The sequence below is a fragment of the Chiroxiphia lanceolata genome, chromosome 6 (assembly GCF_009829145.1).
Source record: "Chiroxiphia lanceolata isolate bChiLan1 chromosome 6, bChiLan1.pri, whole genome shotgun sequence".
NCBI classification, from domain to species: domain Eukaryota; kingdom Metazoa; phylum Chordata; class Aves; order Passeriformes; family Pipridae; genus Chiroxiphia; species Chiroxiphia lanceolata.
In genome coordinates, this window is record NC_045642.1 from 30,538,057 (window position 1) to 30,559,138 (window position 21,082).

At 42.6% G+C, this 21,082-nt stretch overlaps 1 protein-coding gene across 5 annotated transcripts in view; it reads left to right on the forward strand.

Moving 5' to 3' along the window:
• Positions 1–16,278, forward strand: part of ACTN1 (actinin alpha 1) — an 88,069-nt gene extending 71,791 nt beyond the window's left edge. For 2 of the 5 annotated variants that reach the window (XM_032690802.1, XM_032690801.1), the window contains exons 10-21: positions 60–290; positions 815–962; positions 1,564–1,714; positions 4,073–4,181; positions 4,693–4,833; positions 6,747–6,929; positions 7,627–7,761; positions 8,480–8,659; positions 9,584–9,730; positions 11,916–11,981; positions 13,410–13,568; positions 15,386–16,276. In XM_032690802.1, coding sequence (XP_032546693.1) covers positions 60–290; positions 815–962; positions 1,564–1,714; positions 4,073–4,181; positions 4,693–4,833; positions 6,747–6,929; positions 7,627–7,761; positions 8,480–8,659; positions 9,584–9,730; positions 11,916–11,981; positions 13,410–13,568; positions 15,386–15,544 — 1,809 coding nt within the window. In that variant the 3' untranslated portion in view covers positions 15,545–16,276. Of the gene's footprint in view, positions 1–59; positions 291–814; positions 963–1,563; positions 1,715–4,072; positions 4,182–4,692; positions 4,834–6,746; positions 6,930–7,626; positions 7,762–8,479; positions 8,660–9,583; positions 9,731–11,295; positions 11,377–11,915; positions 11,982–13,409; positions 13,569–15,385 lie in introns of all 5 variants that reach the window. The other 3 variants (XM_032690803.1, XM_032690800.1, XM_032690799.1) reach the window with 3 other exon arrangements.
• The last annotated feature ends 4,804 nt before the right edge of the window (positions 16,279–21,082 follow it).

The following is a 21,082-nucleotide window of genomic DNA, read 5'->3' on the forward strand; positions in this document are numbered from 1 at the left end:
AACATCTGCAGTTTTAACACAATTTTCAGTTCAAGACTTCTCGTCATTTCTCTTTCCAGCTGCTGGAGTGGATTCGTCGCACCATCCCCTGGTTGGAGAACCGGGCCCCAGAGAACACCATGCAAGCCATGCAGCAGAAACTGGAGGACTTCAGGGACTACCGCCGCCTGCACAAGCCCCCCAAGGTCCAAGAGAAGTGCCAACTTGAGATCAATTTCAACACCTTGCAGACCAAGCTGCGGCTCAGCAACAGGCCAGCCTTCATGCCTTCAGAAGGGAAAATGGTCTCGGTGAGTGGGGGGAAATGCTTGTATGTACCCCAACCATGCCTAAAAAATGAGACTCCCTTTCAGCCTGTGGATGAACAGAGCATGCCCACCTTTGGAGTGAGCTACTCTGTGGGAGGAACCCTACAAAATATGAGGCCATGATAAGAGATGATCAAGTGGTCTTTGCTTCCCTGTGTCTAAATCAGACTCTGAGGCTTTTCACAAGTTGCATGTCTTTATCAGATGTCTGGGTGCTTCTCATTCTTTCTGATTCAGAAATGTTTGGATTTTATTAAAAGTTTCACGTAGGGAAGCATTTAGAGAGGCATTTTTCTGCTGACAATTATATCTTGACACTTTTAGTCCCACTTATCTTAAGTCTGGCACTTGGTCTCCCTGATCAGTCTGCAGAACACTGTGAGATGAAAAGCCCACATTCACTCCCTCCAATCAATTGGAACCATATAGCTCACTGAAACTAATGCTGGTGAACCTCTTCCTTCCAGCTTCTAACTTGCCTTTTCTTCTCATGCTTCTGTCTCTAGGATATAAACAATGCCTGGGGTGGCCTAGAACAGGCTGAGAAGGGCTATGAGGAGTGGTTATTGAATGAGATACGGAGGCTAGAGAGGCTGGATCACCTGGCAGAGAAGTTCCGGCAGAAGGCATCCATTCATGAGTCCTGGACAGATGGTAATGCCAAACTGCACACTTCCTACTACCTGACACAGTGCTGTCAGTTATGTAGGGAGGAAGAGGTGGATTGTGCATGGGTCTTTCCATGAGAGTTTCCTCTCAAGAAGGCTAGATATATTTCTTATTTTATTAGAAAATAGCGTATGAAAACCAGCTTGATCTCTCTTCTGCATCATACAGTCAACATGGGCATTCTCTAGCGGTGGCAAAGTGAAAACTTTGGATAGAAGAGAGCACCTACAGGGCCGAGGCAGAGTTACTGTAAATGCTACAGTTGGCGTTTACAGGACCAGCATACCCCAGTTTGCACATGCTGAGACAAGTCCAGTGTAAACTGTGACAGTGCTGGCTTGAGCTACTCAGTGTGCTTCTCAGCACTGTGTTTCTCTGTTTTAAATGGCAAACTCACACCCCTTGGTTTGAAAGTGAGGATTGTGCTTCTCTAGGCCAACAGGCATGGAGACAAGCCTCGGGCAGGGTGGCTGTAGTGGGCTAGATGCCTTTTTGAGGGTCCCCAAGGCTGCCTGGGTGGCAGGGAGCAGGCTTTGGGGATTTTGGTCCTGTCCTTCATTCTTCTGTCCTTTGGCTCCCTCCCCAGGTAAGGAAGCAATGCTGCAGCAGAAGGATTATGAAACTGCAACCCTCTCGGAGATAAAGGCCCTGCTGAAGAAACACGAGGCATTTGAGAGTGACCTGGCTGCTCACCAGGACCGCGTGGAACAGATTGCTGCAATCGCACAAGAGCTGAAGTACGGCAACCCAGCGCATGTCTGTCCTTGGGGCCAGGGAGGCTTAATGAGCCTTGCCCTCTGCCCTCTGGAGAGCTATAAATCCATCCCCATGCAAAAATGCTGGGAATTTCCTCTGTTTCTAAACAGTATCTAGGATACTGCTCTCCAGTATCCGAACACACCAGAAAAGCAGGCCAGAAAACGGATGAGTTGTGGGTGCTGTTGAGGAGGTGGCAGAATTATATTCCCAAGCCAAAATTCCATCCTCTACCAGCTCATTATGCTGCTGTGAACCCTTTCCTAAAGAGTCTGACCTGCTACTGGCACCTGCTAGGTTTCAGAGTTGTAACACTGTCATACTCTTCCAGGAGCAGAAATAAAGAGGAGAGGATAGCAGGTTCTCAGTTTGCTCTCTTTAAATACAAAAATCCTCCTTATTCTAGCAGAAAAAAACCTACTTGAGCCCATCGTGGCCTCACCCTTTGCCCCAGGAGTACTGCACTGTGTGCACTTTGTTCAGCACTTGCTCCAGCACTTGCTCACAACAGCTCAGCTCTCTCTCTGCTTCCCTCCAGCTTGGAAACCTTCACTTCCACTTCTTTTCCTGGAGTAATACAGCTCACCAGGAGAAATGGGGGCTTATTAGTGTAGGAGTCTAATTGCTAGAGGTAGCAGGCAGGTAAAAACCTAGTCTCTGCAGCACCGAGAGGTTCTGAAATCCTGCATTTTTCTTGGCAAAAAACAGTCTGAACAACTTGGTTTTGACTCTTGTTTCCTGTTTTAACAAGATTTATATATCACACTGGTCTATCTAAAGTTAGTGTCTGGGCTGAGATCAGTACTCTTGGGCTGAAGAGCTGTTTTTCTCTAAAAATTTCGGGTTACTGGATCAAGACCATATTTTCCTTTAACAACACATATTTACACAATGCTCCCTTGTCCACTGGAGGATTGACCTTGGAACAGGAGGAGGGTTCAAGGCAATCCTCCGTGTCAGTAAGATTAAAACTGAGGCTGGCTAGTCAGCAAGCATTACCTGACCTGTCACTTCCAAAGGACATGCTGCATGTTAGCCAAAGCAGCTGCAGTTCTAAGAGCAACAGGGAAGACTGAGGCCTAAGCTGTGAGAGAGGTTACGAGGTACTTCTTCTGAAGTGCGAGAACAGCAGGGTCTGCCATTCTTGCAAAAGGCGTCTTCCATTTCAGCAAAGAGGCCATGCCCTGAAAAACCATGGCAAAGCTCTTTTCTTCCCCAGAGATACACTGCCAGATTGATGCAGTGAGTCTGGAGGAAGCCACTGCAGCTACAGTACCAGGCATGTTTGGGGTCATGGCATGTTCCCCTCCCCAGCAGTAGTGGTCTAGCATGGGTGTGTTACAAGTCAGACTTTCAGAACGAGTTCTTTCATATGCAATGCTGCTCTGCAGCAAAGTAGATCAAGCAACTGATCTGGATTAAAAACCTAGCAAAGAAGTTATTTTTAGCCCAAATCAGTTTCCTGACTAGTTTACTGGAGGACTCCACTAACAGTGGTGCCCACACACCTCAGGAGGGCAATACAATGGCGTGAAGAAACAAGGTTGGGGGAGGCAAGAGCATAACTTGTATTACTGCTTAGAAAAATGCTCATCAGATGGCCCAGGATCACTCAGTATCCCTTTTTCTTTCAAGGCTGACACTTCCCAGCTCCCTCTGCCTGCAGATTTCTCCCTCTTTGACCATGTGCAAGACCACATGCTTCAGCTTGCCCCTGTACTCTCCTTTCCCCAACCATGCTTTTACCAGCCTGTCTTCGATGAGTGCCAGCCTATAGATATGTCAGTAAAGCAATCCCTGTCAAGCAAATAGGAGAGACCTACACTTTTATTCTGAGATTGTCCTAAATAAATTTATTGGATTGTGTAATTAATAATTCCTTGCCACCTGTGCTATGCAAATCTTATAGCTATCTTAGAAGTTTCTTAGCATTCCTAATAAAATATTTGCTTTCCATTCTTACGTACAAGATGCAGGTGGTTAGCCTGTGTAATGTTCTTAAACAGAATGCAGGAGCAGATTGCTCTGCTCATAATCTGCTTATTCCCCATTAGAGCAAAAGTCTGTACTCCCTTCCCCCAGTGACAGGTTATTCCCATCAAGTAGCCAGCCTCAGTATTTGTTGAGGCCTTGGGGATCCTGTTCTGTGCTGTTTGATGTACTATAACATACAGTGTCTCCAAAACTAAATACTGATATCTTCACTTTATTTGCAGAGACCATGAGCATTTTGTTTGAATCTGTCCTCAAGACTGATCAAGATTTTTAATGGGTTTCTCATATTTCTCCACAAGGTCTTTATTTGACTTCTTGTCATTTTTTCCCCCCACCTGTTATAGTGAGCTGGACTATTATGACTCTCCCAGTGTCAATGCCAGGTGCCAGAAGATCTGTGATCAGTGGGATAATCTGGGTGCCCTAACCCAGAAACGTAGAGAAGCCTTGGAGGTGAGACATATTACAAGTTGGACCTTCAGGACTGTGTTGATAGGTCATTTGTGGGAAGCAAGCTGCTGTGGGTACAAGTAATTTCAGCTCATTTGTGAACTCCTAGAACATCCTGGACTGTAAACAAGGGCTGCATTTCAGTATATTTAGGCTGTTTTTCTTCCAGCCCAATTATGGTGCCATTTGTTTGCTCAGGCTATTGATTTATTTCTACTTTTTTGGAGTGTTTTGTCATCTCACTCTGTTTGAAAAGACTGCCTTTGTTTTGTTTTATTTCAAAGAATCTTAGATTTATTTTATTTCTCTCAGAGGAAAAAAATCTATCCTGTGTGTAATCTCTAATAGCAGAGAGATTTTTACAGTAGTGCTATCCTGGGAACACCAAAAGGTCTGAAAAGAAGGAGCAGCTCAGACAACTCGTATATCTATGTGATTATTCTTCTCTAGCCTCTTTCCTGATTTTTTTTTTCTTTTTTTTTCTTTTTTTTTTTTTTTTTTGGTGCATGCCCAGAGGACAGAGAAGTTACTGGAAACAATTGACCAGTTGTACCTGGAATATGCCAAACGAGCTGCCCCTTTCAATAACTGGATGGAAGGGGCCATGGAGGACCTGCAGGACACATTCATTGTTCACACCATTGAGGAGATCCAGGTACAGAGCAGTCATTTGCATCAGGCTGGGATAGAGAGAAGTTGGGGGTCTCCTGGATTCAGAGTGGTGATGAATTTGTAGTTGATGCTTTGGCGCTTCTGCTCTATTGAGATAGCCTTACCCAGAGAAACAAAAATGAGTATGTTTTTCTTTGATTTTCTCCAAAAACCTGGACACCACCCTAGCTGGACACAACAAACTGAAAGTAGCTTTTTCAGTGTAATTCCAGAGGCATATTAATGGAAGCCTGAAAATAGAGAGAATCTTTTCAGGTCTTGTGGAATTTTTCTTAACCCACATGAGCAAAACTTAGTGCTACTTTTAGGGTCTGCAGGTCAGTTCTCCCATGTAATGTCATGTCCGGGTCATTTGGTCCTACATGATAGGATGTGCCACGAATACAGTTGTTGTGCTGCCAGCTGGTTTTCGGTACTGAGCACAAGAAAAATCAGAATTGACCACTTTGGTCCTGAATTACCATTTGAAATGTAAGTTGTCTTGCTTCCTGTAAGACAACAAAGACAGTATCTTAGTTTTTCCCCTTCTGAAAGGGTGTTAGGAAAGCAACTTGAGCTATCTACCAGTAATTTTCAAACCTCAGAGAGCAGGAATTACTCTTTCCTGGATTGCAGTGGGGACTTCTATTTCTCCTGCTTGATGGCCTCATGAAAAGAATCCAAGTCAGCTCTTTGCCAGAATGGCTGACAGCAGTGTGGCCATCAGTGAGACAGCAAATGGGAGACCAACAGGGAATACCATGCAGCCAGGGGGCAGAGGAGTGGTGACATAGTGACTGAGCAGCTAGTTGTTTCTTCCATCCTTTTCTCCTGAACAAGGGTTCATTAAGTCTTTCATAACGCAGAACAAACCTAAACAGCATTTAAACACTTCTGTCATCTCTTTGTGACTATTTGCAATATCTTTCCCAGCCCCCTACGCTTGTATTACATCTCCATAGCCCGTGCAGCAGCTGCAAAGTAATGAGTCACCAAGTAAGGAAGGAATTTTACAAAAAGTAGTTGCACTGTGTGTGTTGTGAGAGAGAGTGGTTAATCATGTGGTTTACTTTCATTCCCTCTTCTATCCACACTGTTCCCTCAGTTATCCCTGCACACACCTGTTTCCCATATATTTTGCTGCCTCTTTCCCTGCATTTGCTTCCCTAGACTTGATCTTCTAGGTTGCTAGGATGAAGGCCTGTAGAAGCAGTGGAAGATGAGCCAGGACCAACTGGCTTGTCAACTGTCCACAAACTATCAGCAAGCACGCCCAAACCATCGGTCCTTGGAGCACAGCCCAGGCACCACAGCAAGATGGAGAGCAGAAAGGCCCTGCTGCGTTCAGGGAGAAGGAGCTGTTTTCCAACAGCAGGAGTATATGTTGCCTGTGCGAGTTTGCTGTTGGCTGGAAGACCTTCACCTGGTTCTGACTCTGTTCAAACTGAGTCTGACTCCTTCTACTCATCTGGAGTTAACTTGGATGTAGAATAAGTACATATTTAGTGGGAGAAGAAAAACATGGCGCATTTAAACTATTGAGACACGACTGTTTTATAGCAATGGTAGTAGTCAGATCTTCTTCCCAAGAGAGCTGATGGGCAGTTACTGAGCAGTGTTGGAAAAATAGTTCCCTCTAACTTATGAGACAGAATTATTCCACAATTTTTTGGTATGTGATCTCGGTCACTGGTCATTGTGGGACAGAAACAGAGGGAAAACAAGTCTTCATATCATTTTACTGCTTAAAACAGCTCATTTAGTGATGCTGAGAGAACCTGAAAAGTGTGTTAGACTGCTTTGTATCCTGGGACTATGTAAGCTTTTGAAATCACTTCTGCAGGCATCCATTTGCTGAAGAGGTTATTCCGTAAGTAATGCTCTTACCCTCCTTTTGCTGCTGCCTTCCTTCTGCAGGGCTTGACCACAGCTCATGAGCAGTTCAAAGCCACGTTGCCAGATGCTGACAAGGAGCGACAGGCCATTCTGGGAATCCACAATGAAGTCTCAAAGATTGTCCAGACATACCATGTCAACATGGCAGGAACGAATCCTTACACTACGATCACCCCGCATGAGATCAATGGCAAATGGGAACATGTGAGTTCTTTCCAACCTTGCAAGTTAACGAGGGAGAATGTCACTGCTCAACCACTGGGGCCCCAGGAACTGGATTATTTACTGTGCAGTTACCCCCTCATGCTTACTGCTGAGTTTAGTGGAATTTTGTCATTTGTTTTTGGCTCAATTGCCATGTGCTTGGAAAATGGAAGAGATCTTTGATACAAATGCCTGAGGTGTTTCAACCCCTTTTACATGCTATTTTTAGATGAAAAATGCTAAATTTCAAAGCTTTGAGGTTTTCAGTCTTCAGTTGACCTGCAAGTATGTATAATAGCATCCTTTGTCACCATTCAACTTCTCAGATGTTTTATCTCCACAGCCAAGTAGCCTTTCTTTGCTGTAATCTTAAAAGAGTAGCTACTGTCTATAGTAGTTGTGGTGATGATTCTTACTACAAAACAAAATCGCCAAAGTGAGATCCTGCAACTCAGTTAACATGAGCCGCCAAAAACACAACTACTGAATGGAAGCCTCTTCTCATCTTCCATGTCTGGAGATGAGTTTGCAGTGTGCATCTTACAGCAGATAGCATTCACATTCCACGCCCACCGTGACTTAAGTGTGACTTTTCAGTGCAAACACCTACTCCTCCCTCCCGTGCAGCAACCTCTACATTTACTGTACACATGCCTTTATGTGTCTAAACTGCACACTTTGTTATGCTTTGCTGTAGGTGCGGCAGTTGGTTCCCAGAAGGGATCAAGCCCTGATGGAAGAACATGCTCGCCAGCAGCAAAATGAACGACTTCGTAAACAGTTTGGTGCACAGGCCAATGTCATTGGACCCTGGATCCAGACCAAGATGGAGGTAGTGCTTTGCAAATTTTGAAACACTGTTTTCCTTTGTGATCTTCACTGATATTCTTATCCTTGATCTTTCTTGACCACTGTCACAGCCATTGTTTCTTCCAAGTTGCAGTAAGAGAAACATTATAGAAAATACAAAGAATCCCAAGATTGATATCGATTACTGAAGGGCTTGTACTTTTCTCCCTGTAACTCTTTAGTACCAGACAAAAAGCATGACTTAAGATGGGGAACACTGGTGTTTTAAAATATCTTCAGAAGAGACATTTTTAAGGGAGGTCTCTTTTTAGGTAAGATTTGAGTTGAAGTAAATGAAGTTGATGAAATGCAAGAATATGAACCTATTACTGGTGGCAGAAGCTGGAAAGAAGAGAGCGATTACAGAAATATGTCTGTATGAAGGGACTAAGTTAGTGGCGGACAGTACACCAGAAAAAGATCTGGCTTGGTACATTACGAGCTTATGGACTGCAGTTTCCTTTTCTTATGTATCCTTGTGTTAGACACATCTTATGTGATTCACCTCTCTTGGAAAATGTTCAGGGCTCTGCTAAATTTTCTGCTGACGCTGTCTCAGTTTATGTGAAGTAACTGCTCCATGAGATTATTTTTTTTGAATCATCATTCTGTGTGAGAGTGAAATCGCTGCAATAAATGTCAAGCATGTTGAGGCTTGTCCTTTCAGTGGAGTCTTAACTCCTTTGACTTTGCTAATGCAGGAGATTGGCCGCATTTCAATAGAGATGCACGGGACCCTGGAGGACCAGCTCAACCACTTGCGGCAGTACGAGAAAAGCATTGTGAATTACAAACCAAAGATTGACCAGTTGGAAGGAGACCACCAGCTGATCCAGGAAGCACTTATCTTTGACAACAAGCACACCAACTACACCATGGAGGTAAATGTTTTGGCAGCAGATTAGACACCCTCATCTGCTGTGGCCAGGTAGTGTCAGCAACATCTAGCTCAGGCAAAGTGTTGTGGTTCTTAGGAAAATGGAGAGCTTGACAATGTGGCCAAGCATGCAACAACATGTCACTGAATTTCATTTTTGCCTTGCTGTACTTCATGCCAATCCATTCCAATGCGCTTCCAAATATAGACAACAGAAACAATCTGAATGAGATCAACAGTATTGCTTGAAAAATTGTCAGGTCTCATTTCTCCTGTCACCCTATTGTGGCAGCCTATTAGCTGGGATTAGAAAGGAAAGTGCTGATGATTTTGAGCTGCCACAGCCTGGCAGAAGAAAAAAGTCCAGCAGAAGTTTTTTTAAATCTGAGACTGGATTTCTGTTGACAACATGAGGTTTCTTGGGAGCAATCTGAGTTCGACATGAGTCCAGCAGAACACAGACAGCCTTTGGAACTTGTCTTTTGGTTTCTGACCATCTCCATTAAGCAACAGGAGAGGCAGTACAGCACCAGCATCTTCCAAGCACTGTGTTTTATTTATTTTCTCGGTAAGGAGGGTTTTTTGCTTAACTAAGTCCTAGAAGCATTGAATTTGCTTCTGATTTGTGTTAAAGGCCCCCAATATGTTGGGAGCCTTTCTGACCAGGCAAAGGAACTTTGCAATAGGACCAAGTCTTTCTTAAGATCAGGAATTGGCCTCCTCAGTATTTTTTTTAGGTCAGAATTCAGATTTTAAATATCTGGCTGGCTCACACTACAGATGAGAAGGAAGCTTTTGTGAGAAAATGGACTTCTGCCTTGGACACCAGAGTCATTTAGTTTGCAATAAGTAGCACATTTGATCCACTGGCCTCAGAGGCTGAAGAGCAACTTCTTAATTTTAAAATTGTCCTGCCCTCTTTTTCCAGCATATCCGAGTGGGCTGGGAACAGTTACTAACAACAATTGCTAGAACTATCAACGAAGTGGAAAACCAGATTCTGACCCGTGATGCCAAAGGAATCAGCCAGGAACAGATGAATGAGTTCCGGGCTTCTTTCAACCATTTTGACAGGGTAAGTCAGTGCTGACTGCAGCTTGGTAAGCTACAAGCTTTCATGTAGACTGCACAGTGCAATAAAAACAAGCAGTCACCGTGACAAAATAAGATCAGTAGAAGATATTTTATTCTTAAAAATGCTGTCAAGCAGTCATTTCTTTGAAGACTGCCAAGTGATCATTAGTCTGGGAGAAGTATGTCTTCACAGGAAACTGCTAAGTTTCCTGGTAAAGCTAAAATATGGAAAGGTTTGAAGGGTTTTTTAGGTAATTAGACTTTTACCCCATCTTCTCCAGAGAGCAGATTATTATCTTGATTTATAAAGTTCTTTGGACCATCTGTTCTCCACTCTGATATGCCATCTCTGGTATATCTGGTATATGATCTCTGGTGTATCTGAGGGCAGCCTGCTCTCAGAGATTGGCAACACTTTCAAATTGCTTAACACTGGCTATTTCAGCCCCTCTCTAGCTATCTAAGAAAAATAAACCATGGCTTCTTTTCTTAGAAGAGGGACCCATAAAATTCTATAGAGATTTTAATTTTGACCTTCATATCATTTGCCCCTTCCTTCACAACAGTCTGAAGGTGCAGAACATGAGTTTCCCACCTTCAACTCTCTATTTGATTTGGACATTGACTTTAAAAGCTGAAACTTCTGAGGAAAGTCACTTAAAATTGTCCCCACCATCCTGTCTGTAGCTTCCTTGATCTGGCGAGAGATGGTGGCAGCACACAGGGACTCTTTAGTACTTGGAGGCTGTCCTGAGCTAAAATGCTGCAGGGGGGATGGCGATTCTTAGTTCCTGTGGTAGCTTGTGTGTTGTTTGATTGGTATATCCAAACACTGGGGGAGCGGGCATGAGCAAAAGGAAGAGCAGCTGCCAAGCCATGTCGTGCTGTGCTGTACATCCGTGCTGTTTGCAGAGCTGAGCACTTGAAATAGCTTTGCCAGTCAAAGCTCCACCTCATGTGCAGGTCTCATAAATACAGTCATAATGCTGCTCCCCTGAGCTTCAGCTGTTTTTCTTTGTCTATTCCTGGGGTGCCCTGACAGCTAAGCTTCCTTGGGTGTGTTGCCAAACATACCTGCCCTCACCTACTCCTTTAGTGGAACTTCTGACTGTAAGATTAAGGCAATGCTTCCCACTGCCTCTGCCTGCTTACCTGCACTCCGGGTTACTAGTGAAACACAGGGCTTTTGACACTGGATAACAAGCAGTGATGCAAGTGATTCACGTGGGAGATTGATATCTTGAGGCTTCTGAGCATCAACTGTTTTTGTCATTTAAATGCTCTCAAGATGGGATGAGCTCTCTGAGAAGGAACTGTTCCAAGAGCATTTTTAGCACATCCTGAAATGTCATTGTGATATCTAATGTTGTGCACTTTTATTTTTCTTCCCTGTCTTTCTATCTGCATGTCATTCTTCCTCTCCCTCTCTCCTCACCCACTGCATGGTGCACCTATTTGTTGTCCTTTCACCTCCCTTTGAACTTCTCTGTGTCTCCCTTCCTTCTGCCCCACACCATCACCCCACTGGCACTGCATGTCCTGCTGCCTGGCACACCGCATAACCAGGACCACTCCGGCACACTTGGCCCTGAGGAATTCAAAGCCTGTCTCATCAGCTTGGGTTACGATATTGGAAACGATGCACAGGTACTGAATGCTAGTGGTGAACACAGACAGATATTAAACTGTGAAAAAATAACAGTTTTTTCCTTTCTTTTCTTGTTTGTCTTAATCCGTCGTTATTCTTGTGTTGGACTATATATACATCACTTTTCTATACTGCTTCCTCTCTAAATGTACTTTGATACCTATTCCTTTTTAATTCCCTAATTTTTTGTCTTGGGAGAATTCCTTTTATGTCCTCAAACCGTTCAATTTACTTCTTTGTCACTTAAAACTTCTCTCGTCCATCTCTCAATCTGTCTTCCGTGATATCTTAATTCCTTTTCTTCATCATCAATATGTTTCTTGTGTGTAAACAATTCCATGTCCAAACCTACCTTTGCTTCTTCATGGTTTCACAAACTACCTTTCCTCTGTTGTCTTTCATTGTCCTGTAAATCCTTTCTTCCATCTTCTCCCTGCTGAATCTCATTCTTTGTAATGTCTCCTATGGGTTCACTTCTTCCTGGACTGGTCTCCCCTTTCTCTCTTGGCTTTTTCCATCTTTGTATCATTCCCTGTAGAAGAAGACTGGTATGATGGATTGTGAAGATTTCCGAGCCTGCCTTATCTCCATGGGTTACAATATGGTAATGTAGAGCCCTCTGTCACTCCTATTCAAAGTGATTCTTTTAGGCACCTTCAAAAATAAAGGGACAATGTGTAATGAATCAAGGTAAATATAGCCTTATTTTCCAATATTATCACCAATGGATGTTAAAACTAATCTTAGTTGTACATGTAAAATTCTTGTCTCACAGTGGTAGCTAAAGGTAAAAAAAATGGAAATTATTGTCTAATTCCTGTGTGGTTCAAATAACAATTGTATTTATCAAACTGTGTAGCTATCAGCGGAAGAAACAATAAACTTCTTCATATTGGTACCTGCACTCTGCACAGCACACACAACCTCCCCCAGCCTTGAGTGTCAGTTGAACTTATCGTGAAGTGTATACAAGACCTCATTTCTGAATACACTCAAAACACTGCTCCTCTCATTCCTACCATTTGTTCAAGTTTCAGTCATTCCCCCCATGACTTTTTTCCTCACCAGAGTACCTGAATATTCAGAGAAGTAACATGTGGCACCTTGACAGGTATGACAACTAATAGAAAGAGCTTCACCAAAAGGCAGAAGAGTGCAAACATATTCAGCTGCACTCTCAGTGTCTTTGCTCCTGATGTCAGGCAAAGCTGTGTTTAATCATCTTACTCGTCAGCCCAGGATAAATACAGACTCTTCAGTGTAGCATGCCAAGACATGGTAACATTTGATTAGGTGCCTTAATTACTCTTGAAGGTATACTGTTCTAGATGTGTTAGGAGAGCCTGTTCCCAGGAGAAGACTGCTCTGCTCTCCACTCCTTCTCTGGGGAGTCCCAGGGATGAGAATAGATGATCTTGGTTTATATGCAAAAAGGAATGCAAAAACCTGCACTACAAGGTTTTGGCTTCTGTAGCAAAATTTTGCTGAAGGATCTTCCCTGTAAAAACTACTTCCCTGGGCTACTCCAGATATGCAAGTCCTTCTTTCCAAAGCTGCCTAGTAAATATGAGTAAGATAACAATGAAATATCCCAGAGACATTTCTCTAGTGGTTTCTGTTTTGTCAGCTGAAGAAAACTGTAAAAGTTCTCTTTAAGTAAATGAAAGTAAAAGGATTTGAGGAGTGTAGATCTTCAAATACTGCTACAGACATCTAGCACAACATGTATAGAGACTTCCTCTGAAGTCTGTATGATATTGTTCCATGATAGGAGCGTTGTCCTAGAGCTAGATAGAGCAGGATGTTATCCTAGGGCACAGTTGACAATATTTTATTCCAAAGGACGAATGAGTGGGAAGCATTTGTACGCAACAGCAAGCTAAAAAAGAACATCCTGGTTACAAAAAAAAGCAAAGGTGGTTTCTATTTGGCTTTGTTTTTCTAGCTGTGAGATGGGCTGCTGAACAGTTTCTCCTCACTTTCATAGCACTGCTGCCCAAATGTCCAGGCTTACATAACTCTTGTTCCCCAGGGAGAGGCAGAGTTTGCCCGCATCATGAGCATTGTCGACCCTAACCGTTTGGGTGTAGTGACGTTCCAGGCCTTCATCGACTTCATGTCCCGGGAAACAGCAGATACTGATACTGCTGACCAAGTTATGGCTTCCTTCAAGATCCTGGCTGGAGATAAGGTCAGACTCCACACCTTCATTTCCTGCATCTGCATGGCTCCTGCTTTCCTTTTTCTCTCTTGTCTCTGAGAGAAAGTGTTGAGGGAAGCACTCTCCAGTGTGGACGGTATTTTCACAGGAACATTCTGTAGTGCTGGAGGAGTGCAAGGTTAAAGCGTGGGTTAATGAGCAGCCTGCCAAGGCACTCAAAAGTCCTGTTCAGCTCTCAGTCAGAAGTTTGCTGCCCACTCTTGCTTTAAAATTTTAATTAAGAGCTTGGTCGCGATTTGTTATTTTAAAATGAATAAGTTCAACAGACGGTTCTTGATTAGTCTTGAGAACTATTAATTACTGACAGCTGTAAACTTGAGATGACCTTTCTCAGATATACATGTGTCACTATCAGTTGTTATACAACCAACAGATTTTCATTGAGGATATGCTGTATTTGCAAGAGGAGCATCTTTTAATCACAGAAATTGGTCGAAAGTAGGAAAACTCAGGGGATGATACAAAAAGTAATAATTTTCTGAATTTACATCATCAGTGGAAGCAGCTGATAAAAGAATATGTAATCTTATTTTTCTTACATGCCCACTAATCTTTTATGTAACTGAACAAATAACATGTACATGTAATATTAACATATTTCTATATTTGCTAATTATTTATCTCACATGAAAAGTTGGATACCACTTTTCAGATTATAATGAGTTGCCCTTAAATCCAGTACTGGTTTCTATGTTTCACTAAGAATCTTTTTGTAATCATGATGTAGAAACCCCTGATACCAGTCCTTTAGACATCTACCTGGCTGAAGCCAGTTCTATTGTCTTTTGAGGCCTGAAAATTCCGTGTTATTCAGATAAACTAATCACTGAGGTACTTTGGGATGCAGTATTACTTATTAACTCATTTATTCTGTACAGTACGTTAACTATACTTGTCAGTGTTTAATATGCTCTGGTGACTATAACATGAATCAGTATTTCATTATGAAGAAAAATACCTTTTACCCAGTCATTAAACTGAAAAGCAGGGGGAAAAAATAATAAGAAGTCACAGGAGGGAGAAGGATGGTGTGAAACCTGAACTATTGTTCAGACAGACTGAAAATGCCCATGAGTCAGTTAGCTAAAGACAACATATTGATTAGCAAACAAGCAACTACTCTTGCCCACTGCATAGAGAGAAGCCAAGCTAGCTAGCTCAGTGCAGTGAGTCTCCAGAAGTCCAGTGTCCATAAGTTTTGCTTGCTTATTAAAAATGTCTGCAGTGAAAGGCGAGGATTGTTGCTGGAACTGTGGAAGCAATACAAAGTGTTTGCTTGTCTGCTGCCTGCATTGGTGCCACCAGCAAGAGCTAGAGGGGATGGCCCCTTCCCTTGTTCTGAAGAGAGGGAATGGCAACTCCCAAGCAGCATAAGCAGTTGTTACCTCCTGCTGGTGAGGGATAGCATCCAAATTATATTACTGCTGCCTCACATTTGCTTTCAGCAGGACCTCCTCTGTCAACAGGAAGGCACAGTCTTAAACTAATAAGTTACCTTACTTACCTCCAGGTGTTTTCTTTATGTGCGCTAGCATCTCTCTGCAAAACCAAGTTTTCTCTCTACTGTAAAAACCTCCTCCTTGTCCATATGGTAGGGAGCGAGTGCATGTCCTTCCAAGGTGTAAGCGCAGAGAGCTCCCTGTGTGGGTATATGTCCCCAGCGTAGTTGTTGGGGTCCTGTCCCTGAGTGTTGTCTGCTGCCCTGGTGGGAGAGGGAGTGGTTGTCCCTCTGAGGAAAGTCAGTTTTCTGAAAGTAGTGATTGCCTTATTATTTGTCCTCATTGCAGAACTACATCACTGTGGATGAATTACGGCGGGAACTGCCTCCTGATCAAGCTGAATATTGCATTGCTAGAATGGCACCCTACAATGGCCGTGATGCTGTACCCGGTGCCCTGGACTACATGTCCTTCTCCACAGCGCTCTATGGCGAAAGTGACCTTTAACTTTTTTTCTCTCCCACCACACGCTCCCTCCCCTCTCCCCCGTCCAACATACCCTACTTTCTCTTTGCAAAGCAACTTCTGCTCTGCTCTTTTTTGTGTTACCCTCTTTTGCTTCAGATAATCGATCACATTTTTAAGTAGGGGGGGAGGACATTGACATGGCATCACCTACCTTGCCCTTGAAATAACAGTTTACAAAATTATTTTGTGCAAAAAAGTTACGTTTTAAAAAGAACAGACATATTTTATTATAGAAAAGGTATTTTTCTCCACCAGATTGAAGCTTAAAAAGAAAATGTTAAAATATTGCACCAAATATTTTTTGTTGTGACATAGAAAGTCAAGCACAATGTTACATTCCATCCTTTCCAAAATGAACCAAACTATGACAAAACTCCACCTGTTCTGTTAACTATTACATTTGCGTATGTCTCTCTTATCACATTTATCTTGGGAGGGGGGAAGGCACACAAGTGCATGTATTTGCTGGTTCACTCATTTCATGAAGATATTTTATGATAAACTTTTGAAATTGCTGTGTTTTCTAGGGAAAAAATAATGTACACAGCTCATTTTTTCATATTTAATTAAAAAATACAATACGCCTCCTATGTTATCAGTGCACAACTTTTTTTGTTCCTGAGCGTTGTCTGGTTTCAGAACATGAAGCTTGAGAGTTGATAACTTTGATATTGCTTGTCACAAACCATATTAAAAAATTCTTGTGATAACAACTTTAGACTTTATTCATTTGTATAGTAAAATTGTTTACCCTATTTAGTTTAAAACAACATGATGAAGAGAATCCAAAATTAATGTTTTTAACTGAAATTACAGTACTTTTAAAGGTATACTTCCCTGCCCCATAATCTTTTCATTTTTGCTGAGTGATGTTGGAATTTTCACAGCTTTATGACCACTTTAAATCCCTGATACACCCATATCTCTATGAACAGTATTCTTGTTATTCCTTAAAAACCAGGACAGAATTAGTTACTAGATCTGTACAAACAACCACCGTGTCTTGAACCTTCTATGAAAAATTAATCCACTGTTCCATGCTCAGCACTGAATATCTCGCTGGTTTTGATACCACATCTTTTGACATCATAAATTCCTCTAGAGATCATCCTTCTGTTGGATATAGAAAAGAAACCAGCCTTAGGAACAACTCCTTTGGGACCTGTAGTGAGTCATGTGCCTGAAAATCAGCAAAGGAAGCAGCTAATCCTTCCAGCCATCTCATATTACAGGTGCATTTCCTACCCTCCCACAGCTTTTTTAGGAAACCCAGGGTCAGGAGCAAAAACTACATTACTGCTTCATGATGTGTTTCAATTAAGTGTTTTATAGGTGTAACTAGCTAAGTCCTGAGGAAGGCATTGTACATGGTGGGTTGGGGTTCAGCACAGCTTTGTGGTTAATTCCTGACCTTCAGGAGGACACAGTAAAAATCACATCAACGTGTTGTGATGTATCCCAACCTGACAGTATCTGCCTATTGTATTTGGGAGAGGGGATGCTAATATCTGCTACCACACTACTTACAGGAGACAGCAAGATCTGTGTTCTCCTGTAGGCTGGATAACAAGTTTACAGGAAGCATGGTAATAAATGCCATTTAGCTTCATATATAGATAAGGCCAGACTGCACTCACCACGGTTTGTCTTCAAAGGTTTAACAAGAGACAGTTCATGTAACTTACCTATAATTGTGTTGTTAATGAGGGCTGGAGTTGAGCTGAAGCTGAATTTTCTTTGTATGAAACCATGATACTGACAAGTCTGGAGGGGTTGATATGAGTTGTCAGTAATGTAGGACTTGCAGCCACATCAGTATTTAATCCACTCTAGACTCATTTTTAGCTATATCACTGCCATGTTGCTACAAATTAGACTGTCCTCTTCAAAGATATGGGATGTTTGGGAATGGGATTCCATTGCCATGTGTTAATGTACACAGCGTAGGTTATCTCTTTGAAAGCTAAAACAGCAGAGAGGAAGACTACAGGCCTGAGCAGATAATCTATATTGAAGTTTGCTCAGAATATCCATTGCCATTGCTTTGATAAACCTCTTTCCTCTTCCACAGTAGCTGTCTTGTCCTTGGTTTGTGGCATCTGTAAAAGGACATTTGCACTGCCAAAAAAATTGAGGATCTCTGTGTTGTACCCACTTCCAGAAGACTCAATGATACATATTTTTCATACTTTTTTTTAATTTACTTAAATGATAAAACTGAGGGGGCGAGGGGGAAGGAGTAGAATATCTGTTGGGATGTTAAATGACCACTGTCTGGAGAAAAGATCCATGTAATTTTGAAAAAGGGCTGCAAAAAGCATAGCCGTGCTGTGGGCCATCACCTCAGGGTGAAGCTACCACTCTGAGAATGGAGACAAATTATTTTGAATGATCCTGGTGACCACTCTGCAAGTCCATACTTGGAGATTCCAGATGTCTTTATAAAAAGAGCATTGACAGCATTGCACTGTATGACCCAGTTTCACACAAAACCCCAGATGGGTGTAAGTATTCCTAGTTTTATGAGACAGAAAGAAGGTGGCTCATCACTGCTCACACCACAGATTGGTGGCAGTGTACTGTGAGGGTTCCAGCCTTGCTAATGTCTCTCCGTTGACATGCCAGCACTGCATCCTTTGGTAAAGTTGAGATGTCAACAGCATCAGAAAGGCCTTGACTGTGCTTCTGAGTAGTTGAATAGAGTTAAAAATATTGACAACAGGTGTGCCTAAAATATATTAGTATTTCTTCTCAGGTGGCACGGCCTCTGACAAATTGGCTGGAGTTTACATGACCTGGTCTTTCTCTCTTGGCTGTAGATAAAGCCTCCCCATTCCCATCCCACACAAGGAGGAATGCTAGGATGCTGCAAGATGTTCACCTTCCTCATGTGCAACACAATATTTATCTTGCAACCATGTGGCCTAACAGTCTCTGGCAGTTAAGATGCTGAAATTTGAAAACAGCTTTTGGTATTAGGCTCATGGTTTTGCAGCTTAACATGCCATTCCTTAGCCAAGTCCTGACATTAGCCTTGATGAAATTAATCTCTGGAAGCAGCTGTTTGCAGCTCAGTGACTGTCCCTTCCTCTGCCAAGAACAGAAGCAGCAGACAATCCACCTTAATCTCACACCTTCCAATAACGGGTAAACCATTATTGTCAATCTGCCATACTCTCTACTTTGAGGCATGGAAATTGAAATAATGCTTTTGCAAGAAATTAACCAAGAAATGCCTTTCATGACCATTGATATCTTTGGCTGCTGAGATCTCAGTACCTGCCTCAGCCTGACTTTTTGACAGTACAGGGGCAAAAACTCTTCAGTGCTCAAAAAACGTGGGTCTGTCTTGCCTGCCAGAATGTCAACCCCATTTCCAAAAACCTCTCATACCTATCTTGTGACTCTGTGTGTGTTCAGTGCTGCCAGCATCTGGTTCGAAGCAGAGTGGAGGAGCAGAGCTAGGAGTCTCAGAAGACAATGAAAGGAAACTAGTGTGCAACCTTTAATGAACTTGGTTTCAAAGAAGTACTCATATATCCATGGAAATTCCATCCAGATGAATCAGACTTACTGTTCTTATCAGGGAAAAAATGGAGAGGGCAAGGAATAAAGAGTGGGTGAGTGTTTGTAATGGCTGTGAAAAGGGACAGCTCAAACTAAATGACTTGTTAAAAAACCAGAAAGCAGGTACAATTTTCATACCATAACAAGAAGATTATTTGTACAACATTACTTGCACTACAGATGCTGGGGTAGGACAGACTAGCCAAGTACGAAGAAATTTTAATCATGTTGAATTGATTAAACTGTTGAGGTGACTCCGGCTACTGAAAGGGTTGCTACTGTGTAAACCCTTAAAATCCATTGCATTATCTCTAAGCTACTGGGAAAGTCTTAGCATAATAAACATAGATTAGCAAAGGCTAGGACATGTCCTGATGCAAACAGGTAATCAGAACATTCCCCTTCAGGCACTGAGAAAATGTGCTCAGTGCTGCAGTCAGTAGCATAGTCAGTCATTGTGATGAATAAAGTTGGATGATTGCACCTTTTATAGGGAAGGATGTTCTCTAAGGCTATTTCAAGTAGATTTAAATCTCAGTAATTTAAACCCACTGGAAATGCAAGGAGAAAAATAATCTTTTCTATATTCTGAGGACTCGGAGCCATTATAGACTACATCTCACCAATAAGATACTGAAATGGATTCCTCCCATGTCTTTGAACACCATACAAGAGTCAGGAAATAATTTCTCAGTTTTGTTCTCTGCTTTGATTTCTGGGACATACATGCAAGAAAATATGTTGGCAGAAACTGCACTACCTCCCCTATCTGTCTTATCTCTTCTCAGCAAGTCTGTTTGCACCTTATTGCTTTTAGTCAGCAATTCACATCCTGGTGACCTAGCAAGCATTCGAGCAAAATCCTGAGGAACTCTAGCTATTGTCATACCTCAGTGACCCTGATCCTGATACTGTCTGGAAAAGCATGATCTCTCACTACTGCTTTGGGAAACATCTAGTGCTATTCCCACTGTGCAAATAAAGAAGGCACATGGGGGAAAAGGGCTAGCTGTCACTAGAAGGTAGAAATGCAAAGCCTGTATTTACAATTGCAATCCAACCATTCTCTGTTCAGCTGCTGCCCCAGTCTGGAGGTATTGCTCACTAGGCTTTTCCCTGTTGCACCTAAGCCTTCTCTGTACACCTATGTTTCTGCTTTGGGGCAGGCTGGAGCGGGCCATTGAAACTGCTGGACACCTGGTCCCCTGTAACAGTTCCCTTTAGGGCCCGAGCACTCCTCTTGCAAATACCCCACATCACAATATCCTGGGGGCCACAAATCTCACCCTGAGTACAAAGACCAGTACAAACCCGCAAGACTGGTGGATTCCTTTGCAAAGTCTCAAGGTGGGTTTGCCACCCATTTGCTCCATAAAAGGCTAATTGCCTAAAATATCTTCACATGAGGAGAGGAACACAGGTTCAATGCTTCATCCCTACTTCCCAGCCCTACACCCTAACCAGGAGAAAACCTAATAGGCTGGGCCAGGGAGCATCTCCTCAACCTCACTCTATCTCTCTCTCTGAAATAAATAAGCACTCAAGCAATAGGAAAGAAAGCACGAATCCATATCCTCATGGTTTAAGCATTCAGTTTGCAGAAAGAATGCTGCTTCTCTGTCCCTGACAGAGGTATTTTTTAGGTATTTCCTATTAAGCAGTCAAAGGATAAAGACCCTTAGGGTGGGAAACAAGCCCTAGGATGCCTTTCCCAGCACCCCAACCACTAGGTCTCTCCTTACACTTGCTCTCCCTCAGTTTTCCGCTCAATAATGGCAAAATTTGAATGAGAGGAGCCTCCCTCCTCTACCACCACAGGATCACACTGTGGTTAGGACACTCTGGCAGGTGGGAGCCTGAATCTTTAATCTGAGGGAGACAGAAAACCCAAGCTTCCAGAGTAATGGGTATTTTAAACAATAGGCCATTTTACAAAATGTAGCTGTTGGT